The 27,241-nt window shown below is 34.2% G+C and overlaps 1 protein-coding gene across 1 annotated transcript in view; it reads left to right on the top strand.

Moving 5' to 3' along the window:
- LOC136031913 (zygote arrest protein 2.L-like) overlaps positions 1–27,241 on the top strand; it is a 69,453-nt gene that overhangs the window by 29,929 nt on the left and 12,283 nt on the right. The window contains exons 3-4 of the mRNA XM_065711906.1: positions 12,579–12,671; positions 18,253–18,402. Coding sequence (XP_065567978.1) covers positions 12,579–12,671; positions 18,253–18,402 — 243 coding nt within the window. The remainder of the gene's footprint in view (positions 1–12,578; positions 12,672–18,252; positions 18,403–27,241) is intronic.

Here is a 27,241-nt window from a genome sequence, read left to right as displayed (position 1 = left end):
AACGAATCCCAAATTAAAATAATAGACAAACAAATCTGTGGTTAGAAGAAACGTGACAGGGATGATAGTATCGAATTGTAAATGAAATATTTGGTTAGAAGAGAAGCAACAGTGAGAATCACAACGAGTATTATGAAAAAGGAAATCCTATAAATGACTCGTTATTTGATACTTTAACAGGAAGGAGGAATTGAACATACGCCAGATTTTCTTAATTGAATTAAAATTGCTGATTTGACCTCTAATGTCTTAACACCAAAGAAGAACACGATGATTATGCTAATGCGTAATTTGATAATCAAATATATACAAACTTTATAATTACTGAGTGCCGAGTGAAGCCCAGGCCCCTGGTACTAAATAACCATTCGCATTTGATGCTAAAATAAGCAGTTTTTTAAGTAGCATCTTACTGCAATTCAAGCACTTATGGCCACTTAAAAATAGTGCTGGGACTCTATTTTTTTTTCAAATGAATCCTCTTCCGATCTTATGGGAAGATTGGTTCTATATTATTACCACCTGAAAATACAAAGAAATAACTTATACAAACGAATAAGTACGCATTCATGATCTTTCTTTCTGGCGAAAAAGCTGAATTTTATGTTTTTGTAGTTAAGGGCTTGAAACTTCTTAAGCAGGATTATGTCACGTCCTAAATCTTTAGGAGTTTTTTTTTATAAAGATCGCTTGACATTTGGGGATGTTTTCCCTCTTTTTTGAAAATCCAGGCTCTTAGCCTTTGGTGGGTAACATTAATCTTGATAGATTTTATATATTTGGGATCAGCGCAAAAAGCAAATTTTCAGCGTGTTATGCATTAAAACTGGAGGATGAAGTTCAAAGTTCTTGATCGTAATTTTCTTCTTGGAAATTTTTTACTTGGATGGAATCTGGCGTAGCATAGCAGTGGAGAGGTTTCAGGTCTAGCCAGAAAGCCCTAGCAACCGTATCCAGCCACAGCGCACCTTAGCAACCAGCCAGCAGGCGTTATTGACTATAGTTCTATAACACACATGTGGTTGATACGTAATAGTTTAGAGAATATTTTTCTTCAAGATTTCTTTTTCTTCAAGATGTTTCTCCTCAGTGCCTTGTTCTTGATGTTAATCAAGTGGAAAACCTCTAAATGTAAGAGGTTACTGAGTGCCGAGTGAAGCCCAGGCCCCTGGTACTAAATAACCATTCGCATTTGATGCTAAAATAAGCAGTTTTTTAAGTAGCATCTTACTGCAATTCAAGCACTTATGGCCACTTAAAAATAGTGCTGGGACTCTATTTTTTTTTCAAATGAATCCTCTTCCGATCTTATGGGAAGATTGGTTCTATATTATTACCACCTGAAAATACAAAGAAATAACTTATACAAACGAATAAGTACGCATTCATGATCTTTCTTTCTGGCGAAAAAGCTGAATTTTATGTTTTTGTAGTTAAGGGCTTGAAACTTCTTAAGCAGGATTATGTCACGTCCTAAATCTTTAGGAGTTTTTTTTTATAAAGATCGCTTGACATTTGGGGATGTTTTCCCTCTTTTTTGAAAATCCAGGCTCTTAGCCTTTGGTGGGTAACATTAATCTTGATAGATTTTATATATTTGGGATCAGCGCAAAAAGCAAATTTTCAGCGTGTTATGCATTAAAACTGGAGGATGAAGTTCAAAGTTCTTGATCGTAATTTTCTTCTTGGAAATTTTTTACTTGGATGGAATCTGGCGTAGCATAGCAGTGGAGAGGTTTCAGGTCTAGCCAGAAAGCCCTAGCAACCGTATCCAGCCACAGCGCACCTTAGCAACCAGCCAGCAGGCGTTATTGACTATAGTTCTATAACACACATGTGGTTGATACGTAATAGTTTAGAGAATATTTTTCTTCAAGATTTCTTTTTCTTCAAGATGTTTCTCCTCAGTGCCTTGTTCTTGATGTTAATCAAGTGGAAAACCTCTAAATGTAAAAATAAATTCGCTCTCATAGAGAGAGGAGTGGTAACCTAGTAAACTATCCAACAAGAAAAACATTTTTAATTTCGAATTTGTTTTTTCAATAAATTCAATCGTAGCAATTTCACTCTTTTTTCACATCAAGATGATTTTTCTTTAAGATGTCCTTCAGAACGCTCCTCTAGACATTATTCAAGACATTTTTCAATAGGTTTCAGGATGTTTCAAGAAGTTTTTAAGACACTTTTCTTCAAGACGTTATTGAAGACGTTTCAAGACTTTGGTCTAATGTTATATATGGAAATTCAAATGACCTTGTCGATGACATCTGTTTTTCATGCGACAATGTTTTGGGAACTGAACCAAATCTCGCAAGCCCCCTAAGACTTTAATCGTATGAACACATGTACAGATATATTAAGCATAAGTATTCATCAGACCGGCCCATAGGGACAGTTTTTTAAATGAGTAATTATATAGATAAAGAAATTGTTATCAATTATTTAACGCAACCTTGACAAGGACAAGCTAGGCTAGATATTGTAGTCACCAAGATGTTACGTTAGCTCCATTGCGCAAATGATTTCACTAGCCAGTTACCAATCCCATAATTAAAATTGTTTGACAATGATCCACCTTATCGTTTCTTTGGAAGGTATTTCTGAGGATCATGTTTTATTCCCCATATGCTCGTTAAGTTTGTTTTTTCCAAACTGCATTTAAAGCACAAAAAAGATTACTTTAGCTTGAAACAACGAGTTCTACTTTTACTGGCAAAAATTATCAAAAGCAACTAAGCCTCCCTCATCATTTTTCATCCCCAGTGCCTACTGCAGCAAGCATTTGACAATGTTATTTTTTAATAGTTTTTGTTAGTATTACACACGTCTATTGATTTTTGGTTCGTTTTCTGCTAAGGATAATCATATTCAACTACGGGCCATAGAGTTTTGGGAGGGGTTACTTCAATTTGAAACAGCTAGTTCTACTTCTACTGCGAAAAAAATATATCAATTTTCAGCTGGGCTACCATTGCCATTTGTCATCCCCAGTACCGAATGAAGCCCAACATGGTGTCAACGTTGTTACTGTTTTTATATGTTTTTGTTTGTTCATATTACGCATGTTTAATTATTTTTTTGCTTTGTTTAGTTTTCTACTAAGGGTAATAATATCAAACGGTGGTCCTAGCGTTTTGGGAGGGTTAATATCGAGTTGACTCAGGAAGTTCTATTTCTACTACCAAAAATAATCAAAATTCAGACATGCTACCATCACTATTTTTCATCCCCACTACCCATTACAGCTAAAAATAGCGTCAATGCTGCCATTATTGGTTTAATTTTTTTTTCTTTGTATTGACCACGTTTATTGTTATTGTCTGGTTTTGTTTTGTTTTCTGCTGAGGGTAATCATATCCAACTACTGGCCATATTATTTTGGGAGGGGTTGCTTCGAGTGGAAACAACGAGTTCTACTGCCAAAAATACTAAAAACGAGCTAGACTATCATCGCTATTTTTCATCCCCAGCACCTATTGCAGCCTAACATGGTTTCAATGTTATTACTGTTTTTATTATTTATTTTTTTTATTAAGCACCCTTTTTTGGGGGTTCGGTTTGCTGCTATGGGTAATCATACCAAACTATTAGTCCTAGCATTTCGGGAGGGGTTACAACGAGTTGAAACACCGAGTTCTACTTCTACTACCAAAAACAATTGAAATCCAGATTGGCTACTACCACAATTTTTCATCCCCAGTGCCTAATCCAGCAAAACATGGCATCAATGCTGTTATTTTTTATTTGTTTATGTTTGTTTTTATTACGTACGTTTATTTTGTATTTATTTTTGCTAAGCGCAATCATAACAAACTGGTGGTCATACCATTTCTGGAGGGGTTATTTCTCCTACTACCAAAAATCATCAAAAACCAGATAGGCTAGCATCGCTGTTTTTCATCCCCAATACCTATTAGAGCTAAATATAGCGTCAATGCTAGTATTGTTTTTATTGTTTTTTCTTTGTCATGTTTTGTTGAGCTTTCTGTTAAGGGTAATCATATCCAACTACTGGCCATAGAATTTTGGGAGGGGTTAGTTCGAGTTAAAACTGCGAGTTTTATTTCTACTGCCAAAAAAAAATCAGCTGGGGTACCATCGCCATTTTTCATCCCCAGTACCTATTGCAGCCAAACATGATGTCAATGTTATTACTGTTTTTATTATTTTAATTTCTTTTTATTGCGCACTTTTTTTCGTTTTCTGCTAAGGGTAATCATATCAAACTAGTAATCCTAGCATTTTCAGAGGGGTCACATCAAGTTGACACAGCAAGTTCTACTTCTACTGCCAAGAATAATGAAAAAACAGCTAGGCTACCATCGTCATTTTTCATCCCCACTACGTATTACAGGCAAACATAGCGTCAACACTATTATTGTTTTATTTGTTTTCCCTTGTGTTGACGATGTATATTGTTAATATTTTATTTTGCTTCGTGTTTTGCTAGTGGTTATCATATCCAAGTACTGGCCCTAGAATTTTGGGAGGGGTTACTTCGAGTTTAAATAGCGAGTTCTACCTCTACTCCTAAAAATAATCAAAAACCAGCTAAGCCCCCCAAGGTCATTTTTCATCCCCAGTACTTATTGCAGTCAAACATGGTGTCAATGCTATTGTTATTTTTATTAGTTTTTTTTGTATTGTGACGTCAAGAAACAAAACATTGTGCGATATTGATTTAGCCCGGAGTAGCCAGGCTTTCATGCTGCCTTAAAGGTTGAAATGAGAGTAAAGATACAAAACATTGTAGGATATTAATTTTGCTCGCTATAGCCTGGCTTCCGTGTTGACTTAAAGGCTGTGACAAGAGGCAGAAAACAAAACCTTGCGGAATATTGATTTTGACCGGAATCCCAATCACTAAAAAACAAACTAAATGCAGAAAAAAATTTGGAAAACAGATAGGTCTATGAAAAACGTAGGGAATGCAGAAAAAAATTGAAAGAAACTTACAAGTATAAAAAAAATGGAAGGAATATGAAAAACAGATCAATTAATAGCGTAAGATGACCAGTTAATTCGTAATTTTTATTTTATTACGAACGTAATACATAATTTAAATGTTTTGTAGGAATAGTCCATTGAAGCTAATGATGGATCCATTGGATAAATGAGTTACCATCCATGGACCATGACTATTGTTGGCTCGTGGCACTCTGTGCCCCGTGTGACTCCTGGTCCCATGGTACTTTTCACCTCATGGATCATTGCAGTCCAGGACACTCCCAACATATTCTTATACCCCTTGGCATTTCAAGATCCGTGAAACTATTGGCTTACACACGGTACACCGTGGCATTGATTTCACCCAGAATCGTATTCACAAGAAACATAAGGAGTATGGAAAAAAAGGGAAACAGAACATGAGATACAATAGGAATACGGAAAACGCAGGAATAGAATGTAAGCACACAAAAAAACATATGGAGTACAGAAAAATGATAGCTGGAAAACAGATAACTACATGAAAAGCGTAGGGAATACAGAAATAAAACATGGGAAACAGAATATTAGAAACGAAATGGCTTTTCAGCCATTTTCTGTATATAATCAGGCTTTAGATCCATTGCTTTATGCTATTACAAGCCAATCCCATTTTTGATAAAAATCGCTCTTTAATTCCACTGTTTTGCTTTTCCGCAAGCCAACAACTAATAATACTCTATGGCAATTCCCACCTTGTGGCACTTTGGTATTGGCCCATGTTCTATTCTGGCACCTATTATCATTCCTAGGGAATTTTCAGACATTTTGTCGATAGAAATGAGGCTTTAGCTACAATGGTTTGTTTCTGCAAGCCATCCCCTCGTGATATTCCGATGTAGTTCACTTCCCCTGGAACTTTGTGGCTTGACGGTGGCACCGTTTGGAAGTTTACACGCAGACTCCTCTTTCAATCGGCACTAGGCCTCCCTGAATTTATGGCATATATTTCACACAGAGCGACAAATAAACGGTCAGACACGCTCAGGCACACAGAGAGGTATAGAGAGACACACAGAGGCAGTAATAGAGACAGATAGTCAGACCCACAGGCTCAAAGAGAGAGAGAGAGAGAGAGAGAGAGAGAGAGAGAGAGAGAGAGAGAGAGAGAGAGAGAGAGAGAGAGAGAGAGAGATACAGACATAAAGAGAGAGAGATAGACACAACAAAAGGCAAACAGAAGGGCGGACACACAGGCAGAAAGGGAAAAAGAGGCAAAAAAGATACAAACACTCAGAGACGGATAAAGAGACAGAAAAACAAAGGGTCAGACACAGAAGCAAAAAGAAAGAGAGAGAGAGAGAAAGAGAAATAAAAACAAATAGAAAATTACATAGACAAGCAAAAAGACAGATAAACAAACAGTCAAACATACAGGCACAGTGACAGAAACACGCAACGAACAACACAAGTTACAGAAAGGTCAGCCAAACATGCAAACACAAATACAGAGAGAGAGAGAGAGAGAGAGAGAGAGAGAGAGAGAGAGAGAGAGAGAAAGAAAGAGAGAGAGAGGGTAATAAAAAGGATCCTCTGAAATACCTTCCAATAGACGATGAGACGAATCATTATCATTCAGTTTTAAATCTGGCATCGACAACTGGCTAGTAAAATTATTTGCGCAAAGATACTTACGCAACACATCACTGACTTCAAAACCTAACTTAACCAGTCTTTGCCTAGGTTGGATCAAACAATTAATAACAATAAACTTTAAATTTTCTTGTCTATTCAATTACCGCTGGAAAGTATCACCTGTTAACATCCCCTCATGAATTGCCGTGCTAGCTTGCTTCTTAGTTTAGATTAATAGATTTATTTGAAAAACCACCCCTTGTTAACGTTTGGATGCATGCCTATACCTTATATCTCTGTGCGTGTGTTCATACGATTACAATCTTAGGGGACTGGTGTGATGCGGCGCAGTTTCTAGAATATGATCCAGTGGAAAGCAGACGTCAGTGAGAAGGTGGTGAAACACCTTGAAACGTCTTGAAAATGTTTTGAAAAACGTCTTTTCGAATTATTGGATGAAAAAACGTCTTGATGTGAAAAAAAGTGATACTGCTACTATTCATTCAAATCGAAAAATTTTTTTCTTTGTAGATATTGAACTAATTTACCACTCCTCTCTCTAGGTGGAAAAAAATTTTCATATCCGGGGGTTTTCTGCTTGACTAACGTCTTGAAGAAGGCCCTGGGGGGAAAACATCTTAAAGAAAAAGAAACTAAACTATTACATAACAACCAAGTTTGAGCAATAGATCAATAATCAATAACACCTCCTGGTTTTTAGGGTGCGCTGTGCCTAGATCTGGCTCCTAGGGCGTAGCGGGTGGACCTGGAGCCCCATTACTACTTAGCATTACATTTTGTTCACATTATATTGATACAGAGAGCACTAGGACCTGGATTAAAACTTTCAGAAAACTATTTATATTGTTGCTCCTATTACTTGACTAGCTTGACTTAAAGCTCCTGTTGGTGGTCGAGCGTAGAGAGAGATGTGACTCTTCCCCTCCGTTCCGAACGGTCCTGAGCAAGCGTGACTTCTTCCTGGATATTAGTAGAGATAAGTGACAGGTATTGGGTAAGGTTGTTCATTAATCTATACCGGGTTGCTCCACAAGGGCACTTCCTGCCATATCCAGCGCGTCCCCTAAGAGCGGAACTCGAATTTAGATTTCTCTTTTATCGTATCTCACATTTTGCCATTTTGTTAAGAGCGGTTTTGTCATATATCATTTGGGAAAATTACATGGGCATTTTTGTCGTAACTCCGTCGACATATACTTTTGAAGAAAAAATTATTTGGTAAAAGCTTCACAATGAGACACAAACGGACATTATTTACAACTGCACAAGCTGCACAATATTTACAAGAATCCAGTACCTCAGTTTTGTGGAATTGACTAATATTTTGTTCCGAGAATATAATATATATTATATCTTATATTATATATTTTATACGATATATTGTGTATAGAGTATACATATATAGAGTATAATTTGATATGATCAAATACCTGATTTGTTATGATTTTTGTTGCGTATCCTTGGTCAGAATTAATCTTGGCTATGATCGTGTTTCGGTAGTGCTTTCTTGTAATGCAGCAATCTGTCGGTAAATTTTTTTTTGCAGTTCATATTGTTGACTTACATATAAAGTGAACATACCACTCGATGCCTTTTTTATGTTCTTTATAAATATAATAATCGCTTTATCGCAAATTAAAATTTAAACACTTTTTGACCTCACCTAACTAACCCAGCCTAACTTAACTAACCCAACCTAACCTGACTACAAATAATTTTGGCGCTGAGAAAACGTAGCATTATTTTGTCAAAAACGACCGAAATCACATACTCTAATTGAAAATTTGGCGCCGAGGAAGAAGAAAACGGCAAAATAAAATTCTTTATTCAAATTTATCGTTAAAAATTGGTGCTTGTGGATTATATAACATTAAAAAATGTATTTATAATGAAACAGTAAGTTTCTCAAAACAGTTTGAAGTAGTAAGAAAATCAATGAGGTATTCTGTTGCATTTGGTCAGAGTTTGAGGATGGACGTGGAGTAAACGTAATATCTAGTGGACTAGTGGCCATACTGGAAAAAGCTCTTGATACTTACCTTGATATCTGTCACTTAATTATTTGGTTGGACTCCAGCGTGTCCCAGAACCGAAACTCGATTATAAGCTTCGCAATTCAAGATGTTCTAAGAAAATTTCTACGCTTAGAGAAAGTGGTTATGAAGTTTTGTGAACCAGGTCATTCGAATATACAGGAGGTTGATGATGTGCTTAGTACTATTGAGCGGGGGCTAAAGCACCTTCATTTGTTTTCTCCACTAGGTGTGGTGAGGTAGTTACTGAAAGTAAGAAAGACACGTCCTTTGAATGTCCTACAAATGATCCAGTCAAAGTTCTTTGACTTGCAAAAGCTAGCAAAGCTGTACAAGTACTCGTTGGTACCGTATTCACAGGTAAAACAACTTGATTTCCGTCAGTATAACCCTAAGAGAGTTTGGTTCAATACTTCCTTCTCTGGAGGCTTGCAAATGGCTACTATATCACAAGAACATACTTCGGTTAAAAAGTGTCCCAACACTTCGGCTGTCCGTGTTGTTAACGTCTTGTTTTGCCCAAACTTTGTGGCAAAAATATTGATCTACCTGATACGAAAATCAAAGATGTCAAGTATCTCCTGAAGTTCATTCCCAACCAAGACCAGAAGTATTTTAAAACCAAGATTGAACAGTACTTCAAGGCCAAGGGTACTAAACGTTTGGAAGCCTCTCTGTGTGTGCTAGATCCATGTCCAGAGGAGGATTCCATTGAAGCAAAACGGTGGCCAGCGAAGAAACTTAAGAAAAATGCACATTTCTTATGTTTTTGTTAATTTAATACTTTTTCAAATAGTATTGCTGCATCAGAACTCGTTTTTCGTAATTTATGGTGAATAGAATAGGCGGCCCACGCCATTTTGTCGTATCTAAGTTTACTAAAATTTCGGTAAGGTCGGATTATCGTATCTTTATTTCATTTTAATTTTTGACAATGAAAACTTCACCTTTTTCATCTAATATTTGGGAGAACCTCCTAGTTATTTTTTCTCTTTTTTTATGCATTTGCGAAAAAAAATCGGCTGTACCGTGTAAGTTTCAGCAAAGGCGAAATTTTCAAAGTTGTTTTTCTTGGAATTTTGAAAACCTTAGTTACGACAAAACCACTCTCAGGGGACGAGCGGGATTAAAATTGAAAGTTTCCTGATGGATGCTTCTACTGGGGTGCAATTTAAGTGGTTAAACAATCGTAGGGTACTTACGGTGAGCTGAGGAAAGTGGGGGGTTTTATCCGTTTGTGTCAGAAGTAGGGGAAGTAGGGTGTTCGAGACCAAGTCATACGACTTAATCCCTTTGATTCGTCTTAGGAAAGTTGATTTGGGCCACATCTATTGCATCATGAACAGTAGCAGCAGCCGGCCAAATTTCAGCATTTTAGAGAAGGATCTACGGTGGTGTCGTAGATCTGAATTTTCGTTTTTCGGCTGATGTTGAGCTTTGATTACCTGGAACGGCATAGTCAAGCGATAATAAAAGTAGATTTTGCAATGCGCGACTAGATTTCATTTCAATTGAGCCGTTATAACGTGTGCCCTAATACGTTGGATACTGTGAGTTGGCAGAGTTACCTGCCGGGTCGATGATCATTATTTTATTTTTGTCAGCTAATATGTAGTCTCACTTTCAGGGATTCTTCCGACAGTGTTTTGAGGGCTTCCTTGAGGACAGCTGCAGAAGTGTATATCAGGGCAGTATAATCTGCGAAGTCTGAGTCGGCTGGGAATCTATCGCCATATTTCTCTCCGAATTGGAGCCGATTCAGCATTTGATCCATGATATAATCAATCACTGCGTTTAAAAGTTCAGGAGCAGCAACATAACCTTGCCTTATATCTATTTTGAATAGTGGACTTTGCCGACCATTAACATGGACAGAGCCTTCAGTACAATTGTAAAGCGCCTTGAACAGGTGGTAGTATTTGTTAGGCAGACCCATTTGTTGTAGTATCATTTAAAGAGAATCACGGTCGACTGATTCGAAAGCTGCTTTAAAGTCAGAAAGACAATATATGTAGTACGCTGGAACTCACGGCTTTTTCTATGACTAGGCGAATAGTGTATATCTGCTCAGTCATGGATCTGTTGGGCATGAAACCTGCTTGCTGAGTCTGGAGGGGCTTACGGATGAACTGGATACTTCTATCAAGCAAAGTCAAGGTGAATAGTTCACGAGGAACTAACAGGAGGGTGATTCCTCTGTAATTCGAGTAATCGTTTTGGCTATCTTTACGCTTCTACAGAGGAAGGATTATCCTTTCCTTCAGTTTTTCAGAAATGAATCTGGTTGACCAGATCAGGGAGAATGCTACACTTGTTTAAAGCTATAGCAAATTTATAGTTTGCAGGCTTCTGGACCTACAATCCAACCTGTTCGTAGTCTGTCAGAATCAAGCATCATTTGGGACCAAAGTTTAGATTTCTCACATGCATACTTCAGTTTGAAATTCTGATAAAAACTTCTGGTGAACTCCCATTTCACACTTGTCAAAACAGTGGCTTTTATGCTCCCTTTAATGGCATAACAAATGAAAGCAAAATAAATGGTCATAAGCAGACGAGCATCGTCAAGCTTAAAATTAATAGATTTTTGTAATAGGATGAAAGGAATCATAATTTTATGGAGGGTTGTATCACAGACCGATTAGAGACTGATAAATCTTTCCTTGTCATATTTAATCTTTGACAAATCACTCGACCTCTTGGCTGTCGGGGATTAACAGAAACTTCGTTTTTGACTGTTGTCGGAAATGGTCAAAAGGGAATGTTGAGGCCCAGACTTTTACTTGACTTGGGAACCAGTTCTCTGATGTTAAAACATGCTTGACGTTCCTAGTAACCCAAGTATGGTAAGAGCAAGTCATGTCACGATTCTTCTTTAGAACTTTTTAATCACCTGTAAGCTGCAGGATCAGATTAGAGCGAGTTAAATCCAGGTAACGTATGTCACTATTAATGTCATCAGTCAAAAGCTTTTCGGACATAGTATTGCAGGTACCACATTTTGAAAGATGTTTAATGATGAGGGTAGAGCATATTTCGAATTCCTTGGACTTTTACTTTTCGGAAGGTAAGTGTTAATAACAGTCTGATTTGGAATTTGTATAGATAGGTGAAGCCTCCAGTAGCATACTGGGCATTGGCTTGTGAGCTATGCTATTAATGCCCTCAGAGGGTCTGCTGTGGCTGAGAAGACATTGGGCTGGCAAAAATAAATTACACATATATAATAAATTACATAAATTACACATAAATTACGAGTTCAAAAATTCAAGAAGTTGGTTATGGTATTGGATCTTTAAATGTTCTTGCAATCACAACACGTCATAATTCTTAAGAAAAATCTTCATTTATATGGCGCTTATTAAGGGCATCACTATCTATATTGCAGGAAATGACGCAAACTCTATGGTTACACTTATATACAAAGGCTTATGGATTTTGAAGACATATTGCGAAATAGTAAGTGTGAGACGGCAAATGTCACTTACACAGCATTTCAGATTTTTACATGGTTAAAAATGGAAACTTTACGATTAATATCATTCTTCTAGGTCTAAAAAAGCATTCAAATGTTTTTAAAAAAAAATCTTTTACTGTTTACAAATAAGCTTAGTTAAAATAAAACAACATTTCATTCATAAACAAAGTTGATTTCAGGTGATATTCAAGAAGAAGCAAAAAGATTATCGAGTTATTTTAGAGTATGATTTTAGAATCGCAAGATATTCAAAACTGAATATTTGTTTCTCACATGCTTCTACAACACGCTAATATAACGAAAAGTAAATAATTAACTTTCTTTCTATTTACTAATTTTATCTCGAATGTTTTATTTTATGTTTTAGTATTATCGCCTTCTTCTGACAAGTATGGTATAAACCAGGATCTATCAGTAGGCTAAAGTTAACTATTTCTAGAAAACAATATACTTTTTTTAACATAATATTTAATTGTTTTTTGCAGAGTATTGTCTTAGCTGCTGGAGCAGCTGCTGTTGGTGTCTATGCAGGTTCAAAGTTATTGAGTACCGAAAATGTACCGGTGAGGGAAACTAAGGTAAGAAATGAATCTACATACTTGTTTAAAATTTTGTTAGAGTAGTTTAACATTTTCTTTCTTTTTATTTTAAAATATTATACCAAAAAGTTAAGTCACTTATATCAAATAACAAAACTGATTCAAAAGATGTTACAATACACCTTGGTGATTGAGTTTTTGTAGGATTTAAAAATATAATTCTATGTAGCGTTGGTTTCACTCGAAACGAGATTTGTCACTTTAAATCAAGTCTAAACTAAGGTTAAAGAATTATTAACACTTTGTGTTTACAGCTAACATAATTTTACAATTTGTAACAGTACAAAGAGTAATGATTTAATTATTAAGATGCCGAAAACAAAACACGGAAAATTGAAGAAAACAAACTGACAAAACGTTAGCTTTTGAATCTTGTACCATACTGAGATAAAATCCACTTGAAACACCATAGGTTGCGTCTTTTTGCGTTTTTTTCTTACAAACATACAAATTGCTTTTGCTTTTAATTTAATTTAGGGCCCTTACACATACCTTTAAAATGACATCTTGTCTCTTATTAAAATATTGTTACCAGAAGTTTTAAACTATCCTAAAACTGAACAACTTCCCCCCACGATTTTAAATTTCTTGGTGTATCCAATCCAGTCTCCCCTATACAAATTATTGTTTGATAAAAAAATATATATATATACTGAACCCTGTTCGAATTGACCTATTAGTCTTTGGACCGTAATTCACAACTATTTGGATATGAATTAACCTATTCCACATTTTAAAAAACTCATGTTGTAAGGGTTCTGGATATGCTGAATACTCCTGACATTAGCATTGTTAGAACTGGAACCGTGTACTCAGTCTGCTAATTTGTAGATACTTCCGCAGAAAGCATTACGCCAGTTTTGCTAAGTCAATTTGAAATTAATTGGAAATAACCCCCAGAGGCAGTGTTTTATTGGATCTTGGATCATGAATACCAATCAAATAATTGAAGTTCTCAAAAGTGATCCACACATATACTATATCATCTTCAAGGACATTTTCAAGCATCATCATCCTCAAGCAATGTCCTATCGTCTTCCATGACTAGTGGAGGCATATGTTACAACTCTACAACATACTCATTTGGAAGTAAAAAATATGGACTGCATTTCTACAATAGAGTGTAGTTTTACTTTTATTGTATTTTTTTACATAGTCAATGAGACTTCTTTTATTCATACCATGAAATTTATATCTAAATTCACATATTTTTTTAAATATCTGCATTCGTAGTCAACTTTGTATCGTCCCTTTCTGTAATTGCTATTCAAGGATTCGTTGGTTTTTAATTATAGTAGCCATTATCATTACAACTTTGTCGTAAAAACCCCATTCTCATGTTATTTAAAGAATCAAAACGTGAGCTGTCCATCTCGCAACATAACGTCGATAGCAATTTCTAGCATGTAAACTAAATTCCTCTGTGCCTTTTTTTTACAATTAAACCTGCATAGGTTGTGTCGGATTGTTCACGTTATTGTAATGACAATTGGTATGTCGTTAGCTTCTAGTATGTAGATCACAAATGTGTCTTTCACAGGTTGAACAGTGTTTAATCTGAAATATATATTCTCAAAGCAATTTACATGCATTGCAAAATGTATTTTTGTCATCATATCCTGTCGCAATAGAGAAGTTGTCACATAACCAGATTCCTAGAAGTTACAAACATTGAAGGTATGTATGGAAAATTTTGTGAGAAAACTACTGGGAAGAGAGGAAACTACTGATGCCGTTTTGAAAAATAATTTTTTTCCCCGTTAATCACGAGAAGTTTAATGACAATTGCCTCAAGAAGTTATTACAAACACCCGGGTTATGCCAAATACTATAGTTCACCTCTGTTTATAGTACACCTGATTGTTACATGACAGGGTTTGTTTTTTTACCTATGCAATTTATTCTTCAAGATTTCTTCGTTTGTTACGTAAAAGGACTTGATAGAGCTGAGGGCTCGCAGGGAAGTCCTTGTTAAAAAAAATATTCATGGTCCAATAATTATATTTGAAGATGACATAATCTCATGTGACTTCTTTTGGTTCCAGAGACCTTTCTAATCCGAGCAAAAAGTTTTCCCGTTAATTTACTTAAGCAAGACTTGTTCTCGCTTCCTTACGCTGGCCATCGGCCGTTACAGTACCCCTTGTATAGGTTGGGGTTTCACTGTTGTATTCGTTTACTAAAATACAATATAATGGCTTAAAACTGGAAAATATTTTGTAATTGCCATTTATGAAAATAGATTAAATACATGATATTGTGTAATTCCATTTTTGTAATGACTCCACGTTTCCAGTTTTGAAAAAAAGAAGAAATTATATGCATAGATTGGCATTCTTGTGGCTCTAGGTTTATGTTTAGGAACTTCAAGGCTTCTAGTTAAAACAGTTTAGCCGTAAATCACCAAAAAGATTTGGTGATTCCAACCTATTAAAGAAAAATCCAACCTACTAGATGAATAATTTTTTCCCTCTTTCTCCCTCTATTTTTCTCTTCCTCATTCCCCTCTCTTATCTCCTCTTTCTCTAACCCTTCTTGCTAGCATGCATCAATGGATTTTTCAAGTTTTGCAAACATTGATGCGGAATTCAGCTATGCAAAAAACTGTATCTGTATCTTCAGCAAAAATAAGATGTTTGCATGTTCAGATGTATGCCTATTTTTAGTTTATTCGACTAATGTTTATTTTGGAAAATGATTTTGATGACGACGAAGATGTTGAATGGTCAGAGGATGTTTTTGCAGATGTAGTTAAAAAACGACAAGAGAAGCTGGCAGCTGGAGTTAAAGCACTAAACTATAGCCAATAGTAATTCAAATATATAAATGAATAAGTTATGCAGGTTACAGCGACAGCCAGTAACCTATTTAGAGACAATCACGTCCAATACTAAGAGATATAATGACCCATAACTCCTAAAAATAGAGGCAGATCAAAACAGGAACTACATAATTAGAACCATCCTTTAGCGTCCCTTAGTTTGAAAAACAAGGGAAATATATTGGCTTGAAAATCAAGAAAAGTGGCCGGAAACAACGATATTTTGCATATACGGCATCTTTTTTTCTTTTAAATCACAATGAGAAAAATACAGGAACAAATGGGAAGAAGAAAGATAGAAAATTCATTGATTTTGACAAAAAATGCACGTTCACTGATGGGAAACAATGTTCCCTCGACATTTTTAAAGGAAAAAAGATTAAATATTTTTTTCTCATCACCGTTCTTACTCTCTCATTTTGAGCCTTCATGCGTGCAGTATCTGAAGTACGAATGCTAGAAATGGTTCTCCGATGACAAGTAAAATTAGGTTTACCGCTAAAATTCATTCAAAACTTTCGGTATTGTATATCAGCCGAGTGCCTATACCGAATCTGGGATCCAAATTAGCAACGATCGATCCCCCACGGGGCCCTTATGGAGGAGTGTAAAGTCAGGACTAAATCTTTGAGATGTTTAGATACTGCTCGCAATATATCAAACTAAAGTAAAATTAATCCAATAGTTCCGCTGAACTAGTAAATTTATCAATTTACCCTATTTCTGCGTCGTGAAGTGCCAGCTTTGCCGATACCAAGTAATTCTATTTGGAATGAGGCAAACATATTTCAGTTCAGTATGTTATCGCATGTTGTACAATGGTATGACTTCTCTTAATATTTCACGTTGTCTCTTTTTACAGTTAATTTAAAAAATTAAACAATGTTGGAGGAAAGTAAAGAAAGAAGTTGAAACTTAAAACAAACATCAATCATTGCTTCACAGCCTATCTAACACATATTGATAAGACTAGTACGAGCAAAGCAACTGATGATATTTCTCTATGTTTGCATGATTATGGAAAACTAAGACTTTACGGAAAACACAAAAGAATATGGAAGTTTTTGTACAGTAAAAGCAAACCGATTAAGGTCACTTTTGCAGTGAGAAAACATAAACGTTTTAGATTTGTTGTCTATTTTTTTTTTCGTTTAATTTGGTATTTCTCAACAATGAGCTCAATCCAATGACTGGCTCTCGTTTTGCTTCTAAAAATGATATTTCATGATCATTTTGTAGACAAACCATCAAACCATCTTGATAATATTTTTATGATGACCTTGAATTATTCGTTGCATAGAGAGAAATAACTGTGATGACAGTTTGGTTCTGAAACACCGATGCTTCCAAAACAAAGGAGGGCTTGCTAGATGTTTCGAATTATCTGTGGATATTTTTGAGTACCCATTCAACAGACTATATTTCAAAGAATAAGCTGTCAGAAATATAATTTAAGGTTAAGAAATGTGGGCAATGGTTCGCCACTTTCTAGGGCTGTAATGAGGGAAATGTTAAGATGACTTAGGACTTGTTTTGCGAATGAAGGACGACATATTTCCAAGGACAGTCTTTTTTTCAGTCACCCATCTAGGGCCAAAAGAAAAACAGATTTTACCCAAGTGGGGTGGGAAATGGTAGCAATAGATGGTTTAAAAGGAATTAGAATATTATGGGGAAGAGTAAAGAGAGAAGCTCTGAATAGATAAAGATAAAGGAGGAGAATGCTCACCTGTGCTGGCTTCCAGTGGCTTGGTTCTTCATTGAGGTGTTAACAGTAGTAGTATTTGATCTTTGTGGTTTATCAGGATCGTCTACCCACAATAGATATTTTGAAGATGACCATCTATAGTTATAAAAGACATCGAAAACAAAATCACTAAAAAATCAGTTTTTAAGGATGTATATTTATTTATTATTAAGAAGATTTACATACATTATTCTTACTCCTACAATTCTTTGTAACGGGACTAAAATCAACATCGTAGAAATAGAAGACTATATTCTCCACTAAAAAGTCATTGAAGAAAGACAAATCTATGATGAGACAAATATTATAAAAAGAAAAATATACCATCAGGCATAATTTGCAAGCCGATTTTCAATTTACAAAGTGAAATCAGGGCCTATATCATTGCTTTGAAAAAAGTGCACTCTGAAAGTACAGTCCCAGTTCTTAAAATACTGATATTTTGAGTTTTCAGCAAGTCTAAAATAATGATTTCCTGATTCTTCGAAAACAGGGAAAATTATTCATTTAATATGTAGTAGTTGGATTACTATCAAGTAATTGCATTGTCTATTCATGTACGGTTTGGCAGGTTTTATCAAATGATAAATAACTCCCAAATATTGAACACCATGCCCAATTAGCTGTGACCATATGTCTTTATGAGCTCTAATTCGCAAATCATGAGAAAACAAATTTAAGAAAGCAGTAATGCTGTTCCACAGTAAAATTAATTAATTATTTCTCGATTAAACTCTCAATACTAAAAAACAACATACTGAACTTTTAAAAAAAAATTATAAAATATATTCAATTTGCTATATGTACGAGCGTGTCCTTCAAAGAAAAAAACATATTTGAAGGAGTTATTAAGTTATCTAAATCCCAATGTTTTTTACATAATATTACGTACTTGATTTTGTTTGAATGTGTCTTGTACGATCATTAGTCAACCCGATGTATTCTAATCTAATGTGTTCCTAAATTTTATTTAATTTATTAATTTATTAAAGACGATCCAAGACAATCTTCCAAGACGTTACTTTGGCTGGTACGAATGCTCAAAATGCGGAAATAAATGGACCTCGGCTAGATCTTGGGAGGGTAAAGGACAACAATGCAAAAGGTGCAATTCTAAACGCTATAACTATCCTTACAAACAGGTCAGTTGTTGGTTTCTTTATACAGATCTTAAATACAACATTAGCTATTTATTTGAACATGGAAAAACTTTAAAACTCTTTCTCGGAGATTAAAATAAAACATATCCAAAGAAGATACACCCTCTTTGGGAATTCCAAAAGATTGATGAACTATTTTTATCTAGATTATATCAGTTTTCTCTCAGTGTCATAGTCTGTCATTTTTACTCTACTTATGGTTTACTTTTTCTGTTTTGTTTTTTAATTTCCTAAGAACTGACAAAGCAGGTGTCAAGCTTTCAGTTTTCATGAAAACCTTATTAATATTGGCATGGGAAAACTATGCTGTTTGCGATTCCATTGATGTTGTCGAAAAATATTTTCTATTAAATTTAGCCTTTGCTGCCAATCATAGAAACAAATAGTAATATCTTAGCAACAGTAGTGATAGCATAAAACTTTCCACTAGGGCCCTATCCCTTCAAATCCTGGTTCCGACACTTTTTTAAGCTTCTCCATGACGCATGTTACGTCATAGGGCATTTTTTCTAAGTGATCTATACTACTTCATAGGAGTTGAGGGTGACACAATCTTGCGTGACTTTGCTTCAGTATTTCTAAGATTGTTCTTTAAAAAACCTAAGGTGTAAGGAGAAACCTACGAGGGTCAGGCCTTCTTTACCCCTAGGGTTTCCTTTTAAAAAACCTTCAGTGGCTTCATTACCCCAGGATTTTTCTTTAAAAACCTTCAGGGATTCTTTACCATATGATTAGCCTTTAAAAACCTTCAGACCTTCTTTACCCTAGGATTATCCTTTAAAAACCTTCAGAGTTACCCGCTAAATCAAGATTTCCTTGGGTTAAACCTAATAGTTCTTTTGAAACACCTACAAGCGTCGGGCCTTCTTCCTCCCCCCCCCCGATTTTTTAAAAATTCTCCAGGGGGCTTCTTTACCCGAATATTTCCTTTAAAAGATTTCCGGGGCTACTTTACCCCTGGAATATCTTTTAAAAATCTTCAGGGATTCTTTATCCTAGGATTACCCTTTTGAAAACCTTCGGGGCTACTTTAATCTAGAATGACCCTTTAATTTAGTGGGTCCCGGGGGACCTGCTAAATCAAGATATCCTTGGTTTTTACCCAATCGTTTGTTTTTAAAAAATATACAAGGGGCCAAGGCTTGTTTACTTCAGGATTCCCCTTTAAGTACCTTCGGGGGGCTCTTTTACCCCAGGATTTCCCTTTAAAATCCTTCAGAACTTCTCTATCCTAGGATTTCATTTTTAAAAAAACCTTTAGGGACTTCTTTACCTCAGGATTTCTAAGTTTGTTCATTTAAAAATCTTCAAGGCTTCCTTACCCTAGGACTTTATTTAAGCCTTCAGGGGACCTCGCTAAACCAAGATTTCCTTAGGTTTTACCTTATAGTTTCTTTTTCTTTAAACCTAAGCAAACCCCACCAAATCAGGATTACCGTAGTTATTATGTGATAGGACTTATTAGAGTCCATTAGTCAATTCGGGAAGCCCCCCTCCCCATTGTAAAATTGATCATGGTCCAACATTTATAGGCAAAAGTGACCTAATCGTGCGTAACTTGCTAGATTTGCTTCAGTATTGACAAAGAGCTCAGTGTGTCAACATCAACGATGCCTTAGTAATGGATGCTTTTACTCTATTGGATGTTGAAGGTGCTAACAATGGCGAAAAGAAACCGAGAGTTCCTAATATTACAGTAGAAATTACAAGGGGTTGCTGGCTAATCCTAGAATGGGACGAGATGTTTGCGCGACACGTTATATCATCAAAAAAATTCAAGGCGGAAGAACAGTCATGCTTTGCAGCAAAAGAGAATATAACGCAAATACATAGATTACAAGACGTACTAAATGTATTTGTGAAATATATTGAAGACGATGATCTGAATCAATCTATAAAAAAGAAGTAAGTTTGTTACTTGAGAGATCTATTGTTAGTTAATAAATGGTAGTCAAAGTACCAGGATTAAAATTTAGTGGATTTGAGAAACGAAAAAGTATACAGAATCTAGTAAATTAAGAAAATTTATTGTTTATAGATGATGATTTTCTAGAGTTATTTCCTCAAAGGAAAATATTTTCTCAAAGAAAGCTTAACGATATAATGTCTGTTCATCTTTTGACTATTGCATAAAACTGTTATGTCATGGCCTGCAAGCATTTACTAAATTTATTGACATATTAATTGAAACAAAACAAAATGATATTGGGGTTTTGTTTTTAACCATTACCTAGACTGCCATTTGCAAAGGAAAAGGAAATAAGTCAAACAAGTTTTGTGATGTGACTCCTCCTAGAAGACATTCATTTTCTCCAGTCAATTTCTTTTTAGAAGTAAAACAGTCAACATAGAAAAATGCAATCCGTTTAAAGTTCAAATTAAAGACTGTAATTCCTGTCTTGAATAGGTTTGTGACTCATACTAGAGGTTTCCTTTGCTCTGATTGTCACTATGATAAATTTGATCAATGGGAAAAAACTAACCCTAGCCTGATTGCAAAAAATTCTAGACGTAATCTGATTTTATTTTCAAGAGACTGGTATTGTCGTGGTTTAAAATTTTTTTGGGAAGAAGAACCTGGTTTATGCTTTAATTCCTGGAATAATAAAAGAGTCTGGTTTTTACGGCAATGCTGTGAACATGCATGTTACTATGATTTTGAACCAACAGACTTTCATTTGGCTGTTACAGAAAGTGATTCTTCATATTGAAATGTTTTATGTTATATTACTCCAAAAACCAAATTGAAGCACGTGAATTTTGTTATATGAATCAAAATAGTATTATTGACTTTAGAAAAAGATACAACAAAAAAGAAGTTACATTATATATTAGAAATGTGACACAGACTTTGTATTCCAAGATGAACAAAAATTGAATCCTGGTAAACTGCCACCACCTATTGGTAACGATGGTTACCCATACGTAGAAGCAGAAATTTAAAGTACACCGAGTTTTAAGCGTAGAAATTTTACCAATAAGCAAATTCACAAACACTTCAGAAGCAGTTTACTCTTAGAATACTGAAATTTATATTGTACAGGTAAGAAAGGGTGTTTTCAACTAGAAAATTGTTCAATCGAGAATTATCACCATAAATGCTAAGAAATTCACTTTAAATACATCCGCAACATCGAAAACTAAATGTAGTTGATTCCTGATTATCTAAGTGACGAGCAGCTTGATATTATTTCTACTACCCCTCATACGTTTTCAGTAGACAAAGTAATAAAGTTTTTTATAATAGTAAATACAATTTTCTTAATGGTATCAAGTTTTGCTAAAACTTAAAACAAATCTAATAGTAACAATGTTTTTCTTAACAGCGACAAGTTTTTTCTTAATACTAACAAAAATTTTCTTAATACTAACAATTTTTTTCTAATAGTAGCAAGGTTATTCTGAATAGTAATAAGTTTTTCTTAATATTAATAAGATTTTCTCTTAATAGCACCGTGTTTTCTTAATACTAATAAGTCATTTTTTTTAATGGTAACAGGTTTTTCTTAATACTGACAAATCTTTTTAAGATTAGCAATTTCTTCGATAATAACAAAAGTTTTTCTTAATGGTAAGAAGTTTTTTTTTAATTATAACAAATTTTTTCTATTAGTAACAACTATTTTCTTAATACTAAAAACACTTTTCATATTATTAAAATGTTTTTCTTGATACTAAGAAGTTTTTTTCTTAATTGTTAACAAGTTTCTTAATACTAAAAGTTTTTTTTATAATACTAACAAGTTTTTTCTTATAACAAAAAACATTTTTCTTAAGAGTAACATGGTTTTCTTAATACTAAGAAGATTTTTTCGAATTTTAACAAGGTTTTCTTAATATTAAAAATATTTTTCTAAGATTAGAAAGTTTTTTTGATAATATTGAATGTTTTTTTTTTAATACTAACAAGTTTGTCTCTTAATAGTAACGTGTTTTTCATAATACTAAAAAAAATTTCTAATCGTAACGAGTAATAATAACATTTGTTTTTTATAAACATATTTTTCTTAATAGCAACATTTTCTATTATTAAGAATAAGTTGTTTTTCATAATAGTAAGAAGTTCGTCTCTTAATATCATCATATTTTTCTTAATACTAACATTTTTTTTCTAATAGTAAATGGTAATAGTAACATTTTGTTCTTAATACTAACAAGTTTGTTTCTTAATACTAAAAAATATTTTCTTAACACTAACAGATTTTATTCTTACAGTAATAAGTTTAAAGATTAGTTTTTTAAATATTAAGAAGTTTTTCTTGAATTGAAAAAGTTATTATTAATAGTAACAAGTTTTTTCTTAATGTTAACAACCTTTAAATTTATCAAAATTATCTTTAGTGTGCTTTTTTGGTAAAAAGGCCATTTCAATTGGTGTCAATTTATAGGGTTTAGCTATTTCTAGAGAAAAGTGTGTACAAGTCCCGCGAATATTGACAGTAACAATGAAAAGAATCTACCGCCCACATGAACAAGCTGATTACTTTTAAAATATATTCCTTTCTTTTTACGAGCTGGGGCACATAACAGTGAACGATGTTGCTTTGTTAGTTGCCTGACAACTTCTGACAGTTTAACATTACGTTCAGTTAAATGTAAACCAATCTTAAATAGCAGATTAATGAATTCATTGTTAAAAGCGTGTTTGAGCATAGCTTTCTTAAGCCGTGATTTTGAATTACCTAGAACGGTAAATAAATGTCAATTTTCATGCAGATTCTTCAGTGTCATGATGGCAATTAATGACCTTTTTTACTATTCACGGGTAGATATACTATAGTTTCATTGTCAAAAATATCTGTGGATACACGTAACTCTTCGTATGTGTTTTGATTAAGATCCAATAGAATGTATCCATAAGGTCTATTATTAGCTTGGTTGTATGCCAAGAGTAAAAATTTCGGTTCACCAGGATACATTTGCTTGTTTAAAGTTATGAGAGAACTTAAATCACGAACAACCCTATAGATGATTCAGTAAGTACAAATCAATGCAAGTGTTCTTACACATTTGCTCTGATGAAAGAGATTATGGAGAACAAAAGTTAAGAAAAATCTTCATGATTAGATCAGACTGTAGATAATTGTAACATCCCTTGAGACCATTACTGAACGGATTCAGCTAAATCATAAATAATCAACCACGAGTTTGGTTCAATAATATTAAAAACGTAGAGTCCCCATATGAATTTTATGTTTGGTACAATACTGTTTATTTTATCATAGGGGTTTTGTAATGCACTATAGCAATAATAAATATTTTTTGGATTTCGTAAAAAAAATATTTTATTACGATTTCGTATTGCTGTCGTTAAATTGTTGTTTTGCCAGACATTGAAGGTCCACGATGAAATGATCTAAATGGTTGATATATATTCCTCCAAAGTCAAAATACAGCCTAAGCTCAATATCAATAACATCAATCAGAATAAATAGTAAAAACATAGAATTCATAGTTTCTTTAATACATAAATAAATATACTACATTTTTTTAAACAACATATAATAGACACATGAATGTATTTACAGACATAAAATTCACTTTGGAAATCACCAGATGGAGGGCTGGGTACAACCATACTCCTGAGAAGGATGTAGTGACCAGAATGGTGGCTGGAAGGCGTGGCTGGGGGTTTGTGTGATTTTTTTGTCCGACTTTTTGATATCCTCATTGTGCGTTTGCACAACAGTACACCTTCGGACCTACAAGCACACCGTGATATATCAAGTTGTTCCCATTCTCGGATTTTAGAAATAACAACTTATTAGGGGTCTGGTGCTTCACTAGCTCCGGGTAAATAGACTCGTCCCAGCTGTTGTAGTCCTTTTGTGAGTCAATGAAGTCACCATTTTCCAAACCATCTAATAAATTTTCAGTTTTAATTTTCAATAATAGTGAATCTATGTCACCATAGTAAACTTAAACATACCCCTCTTTTGGCCATTGGAGCTTACACAAATTGTAATAAAATTCCAATATGAGTTTATCAAAATTTCTAAAATGGCACTGCCAGCGTCAATCTTATTATTATTTAATACTAGGTTTCTTTTTTCTATGTAAAAGTACCATATGGGAGTCTATGATCGTGAATGATACGAAGTTTGGATTTGCAATGATTTGAGCATATTCTTCTGGGTCGGTCATGTCAAAACGGCTCCTATTGCGCACACTCTCGCAAAATGTAGTAAGGGGTTCCTCACCCTTCATGTACCTATAATGAATTTTCCAGGGACCCCATGCACAGACTTCAAATATCTTTTTCTCAGAAAAACTCTACCTTAATAGTGCGTACGACATAATCCTTTATAACATATAAGACTCTTTTTTATTAACGTTTTATTTTATTTTTTTTTTCATTTGTTTTTTAGTTTTAATGTTTCATTTAATTTTATTTCCATTTTTATATTAATTTTCTTATTTCTATGGGAGTAAAGAATTTAGAATAGATATTTCAGACAACCCTTACCCACTGATACATTGTTTTCTAAGACATCAAACCCTTAGGCTAGGGCACCGAGACACACCGATAACTCAATAGAAAAAATTCTACAATTAAGCAAGCCTTCTGGAACATTTGCTTCGGCTCTGGCTGAACATACGTTCCTTCATCCTAAACATTTTAAACAATTTGGTGAGACCACACCTATTTCTAATAATAGGGGTCTTTCTCAGCGGGCGAGGGATGCTATAGAAATTAAAAAGCATATGTCTGCTAATCTTCCAAAAAATAGGGATACGAGAAACTTAAATATTGACCAAATTCATCATTGTCTTTTGAAAAATGAACCAATAGTCAATAAGGAAATTAAGTTTTTACATAATCACCAGGGAACTAGATTACATTCTGGACGAAAAAGAGTTGCTTCAATATACGCTAACAAGAAGATTATTTTGCAACAGAATAGTTAACTTAGATTCAATTGTTATAACTTTTCCTCAGTTGCTTTGCTGTTTTCATTGAAATAACTCTAATAGCTTCGATTTTCTACGTGGATCAGTTGCAACAATTGTATTTATTATTATTGCTTGTGGTTTTACTTGGTTTTAGTTTAGCGTGTTTTTTATCTTTTTATCATGGTTTATCTTGTACTGAGGATGCCTAGTTTACATACGGGCGAAATATCCACGTCGTTTTAATCTTTCAGCTTTTCTCTCTACTAGCCGCAGCCTCATTTGATGTTTTTTCATTGAGTTTTAACTCTCTTTGCTATTTTTTTTTGTCATGGCTGGCCAGTTCAGCTTAAGAACTTCCATTCGTCAATTGTGCGGGCAGCAGTTAGCCACTTCTGTCAATTATTATTTTTCTTTGGTTAAAAAACATGTAAATTTACTAAGTCAACAAATTTTCATACAAAATTGAAAGAATGAATCAGTGATTCCTAAATCTCTTAGAATCAATTACTATTTTGGCACTGAAAATGAATCAAAATTTAAAAAATCAAGCCTCATGGCTTTAAATCACGTGGCTTCAGAGCAAAATCAGAGACTTTTAAGTCGTCCAAAGACTTAAATTTCGTCAAAAACCTTTTAAGGAATAATCTTACATCTGACATTTTTCTTAGAATTAAAGAAATGACCGCTAGATCTTTTCACTGTAATTTCTATTTGTCAAAGGTTCGTTTGGCCGAAAAGTTCAATAGACTTTTGTTCGAGAAGTTTAAGGATTCTGATATTTTATATCCTTGTCTGGATCCTGTCATTAAGAATTTGTCGTCTAGACTTCTTAGTAGTCAACAAAAGGTAGTTTTGTTGAAGGGTTTTAAATTCTGTTTTCCAATAACAATTTCTTATTCAAAAACAATTTTTAAGGTGGAGTCAAGAACTATGGCTTCTATTGATAAAGTCGAGGCTACTCAGGAACTTAGATCTGAGATCGTAAGGAATCCAAATACTTTTAACAGAAGAAAAATTGAAAATTGATATCACAAAAAAATGACACTAAAATACTTTCTTACTTGAAAAAGGATAAAGTGCTTACTATCATTAGAGCAGACAAAGGTAACACTATTGTAATTATGGACACTGATAATTATGATCGTAAAATGAATACAATTATTTTTGATACCATTATTTACAAAGAATTGGATTTTATCCTACGGATAAATATGTAAAGTCGATAAGAAGTGAATTAGAGTCTCTGAAAAACAATTTACGCATTGCGCCCAGTCTTATAATAAATTTTAACCAAGAGGTTTTTCTGCACCCAATATCTATGGTCCACCCAAAATTCATAAGAAGGAAGTCCCCCTTGTCAACTTTCTCGTCACCTGTTGTAAAATTAGTAGAGTGGTTGTCTTTGGGATTGCGTCCTCTCTTAGGAACACAAAAATCATATATAAAAACTCTACTCATCCTACTTATAAGTTGAAAAAGTTTACATTGGAGGAGAGTTCAATTCTCTGTAGTTTTGATGTGGCCTCCATGTATTTGAATTGTAATTTGAAAAAGAGCGAAGATATGTTCAGGATTAAATTACTAAAGCACTTTGATTTGATACAAAATGTGACCTTGGCTGGTTTGGAGATTGATGTCATTATAAAGTTGGTTATCCTTGTAAGTGTATTTCTCTTTATTTTGGATTTAGAGGTTAATTATACAAACAGGTGTTTGGTGTGGCTATAGGGGTATATCTCTCTCCTTTGTTGGCAAATTTTATCATGGACTATATTGAAACCTCTGCTATACACAGTTTTAGACTCTCCCCTTGACTCTGGGGCAGATTAATGGATGATGTGGTTTGCATTTGGAAACAAGGTTTAGATTCGTTAGACCTTTTCCATAAACATTTAAATAGTTTTTATAAAAATGTAAAATTTTCAGT

Source organism: Artemia franciscana, chromosome 10 (genome assembly GCF_032884065.1).
Source record: "Artemia franciscana chromosome 10, ASM3288406v1, whole genome shotgun sequence".
NCBI classification, from domain to species: Eukaryota; Metazoa; Arthropoda; class Branchiopoda; order Anostraca; family Artemiidae; genus Artemia; species Artemia franciscana.
The sequence above is the reverse complement of the archived record's forward strand: the minus strand, read 5'-3'. Positions and strand labels throughout refer to the sequence as shown.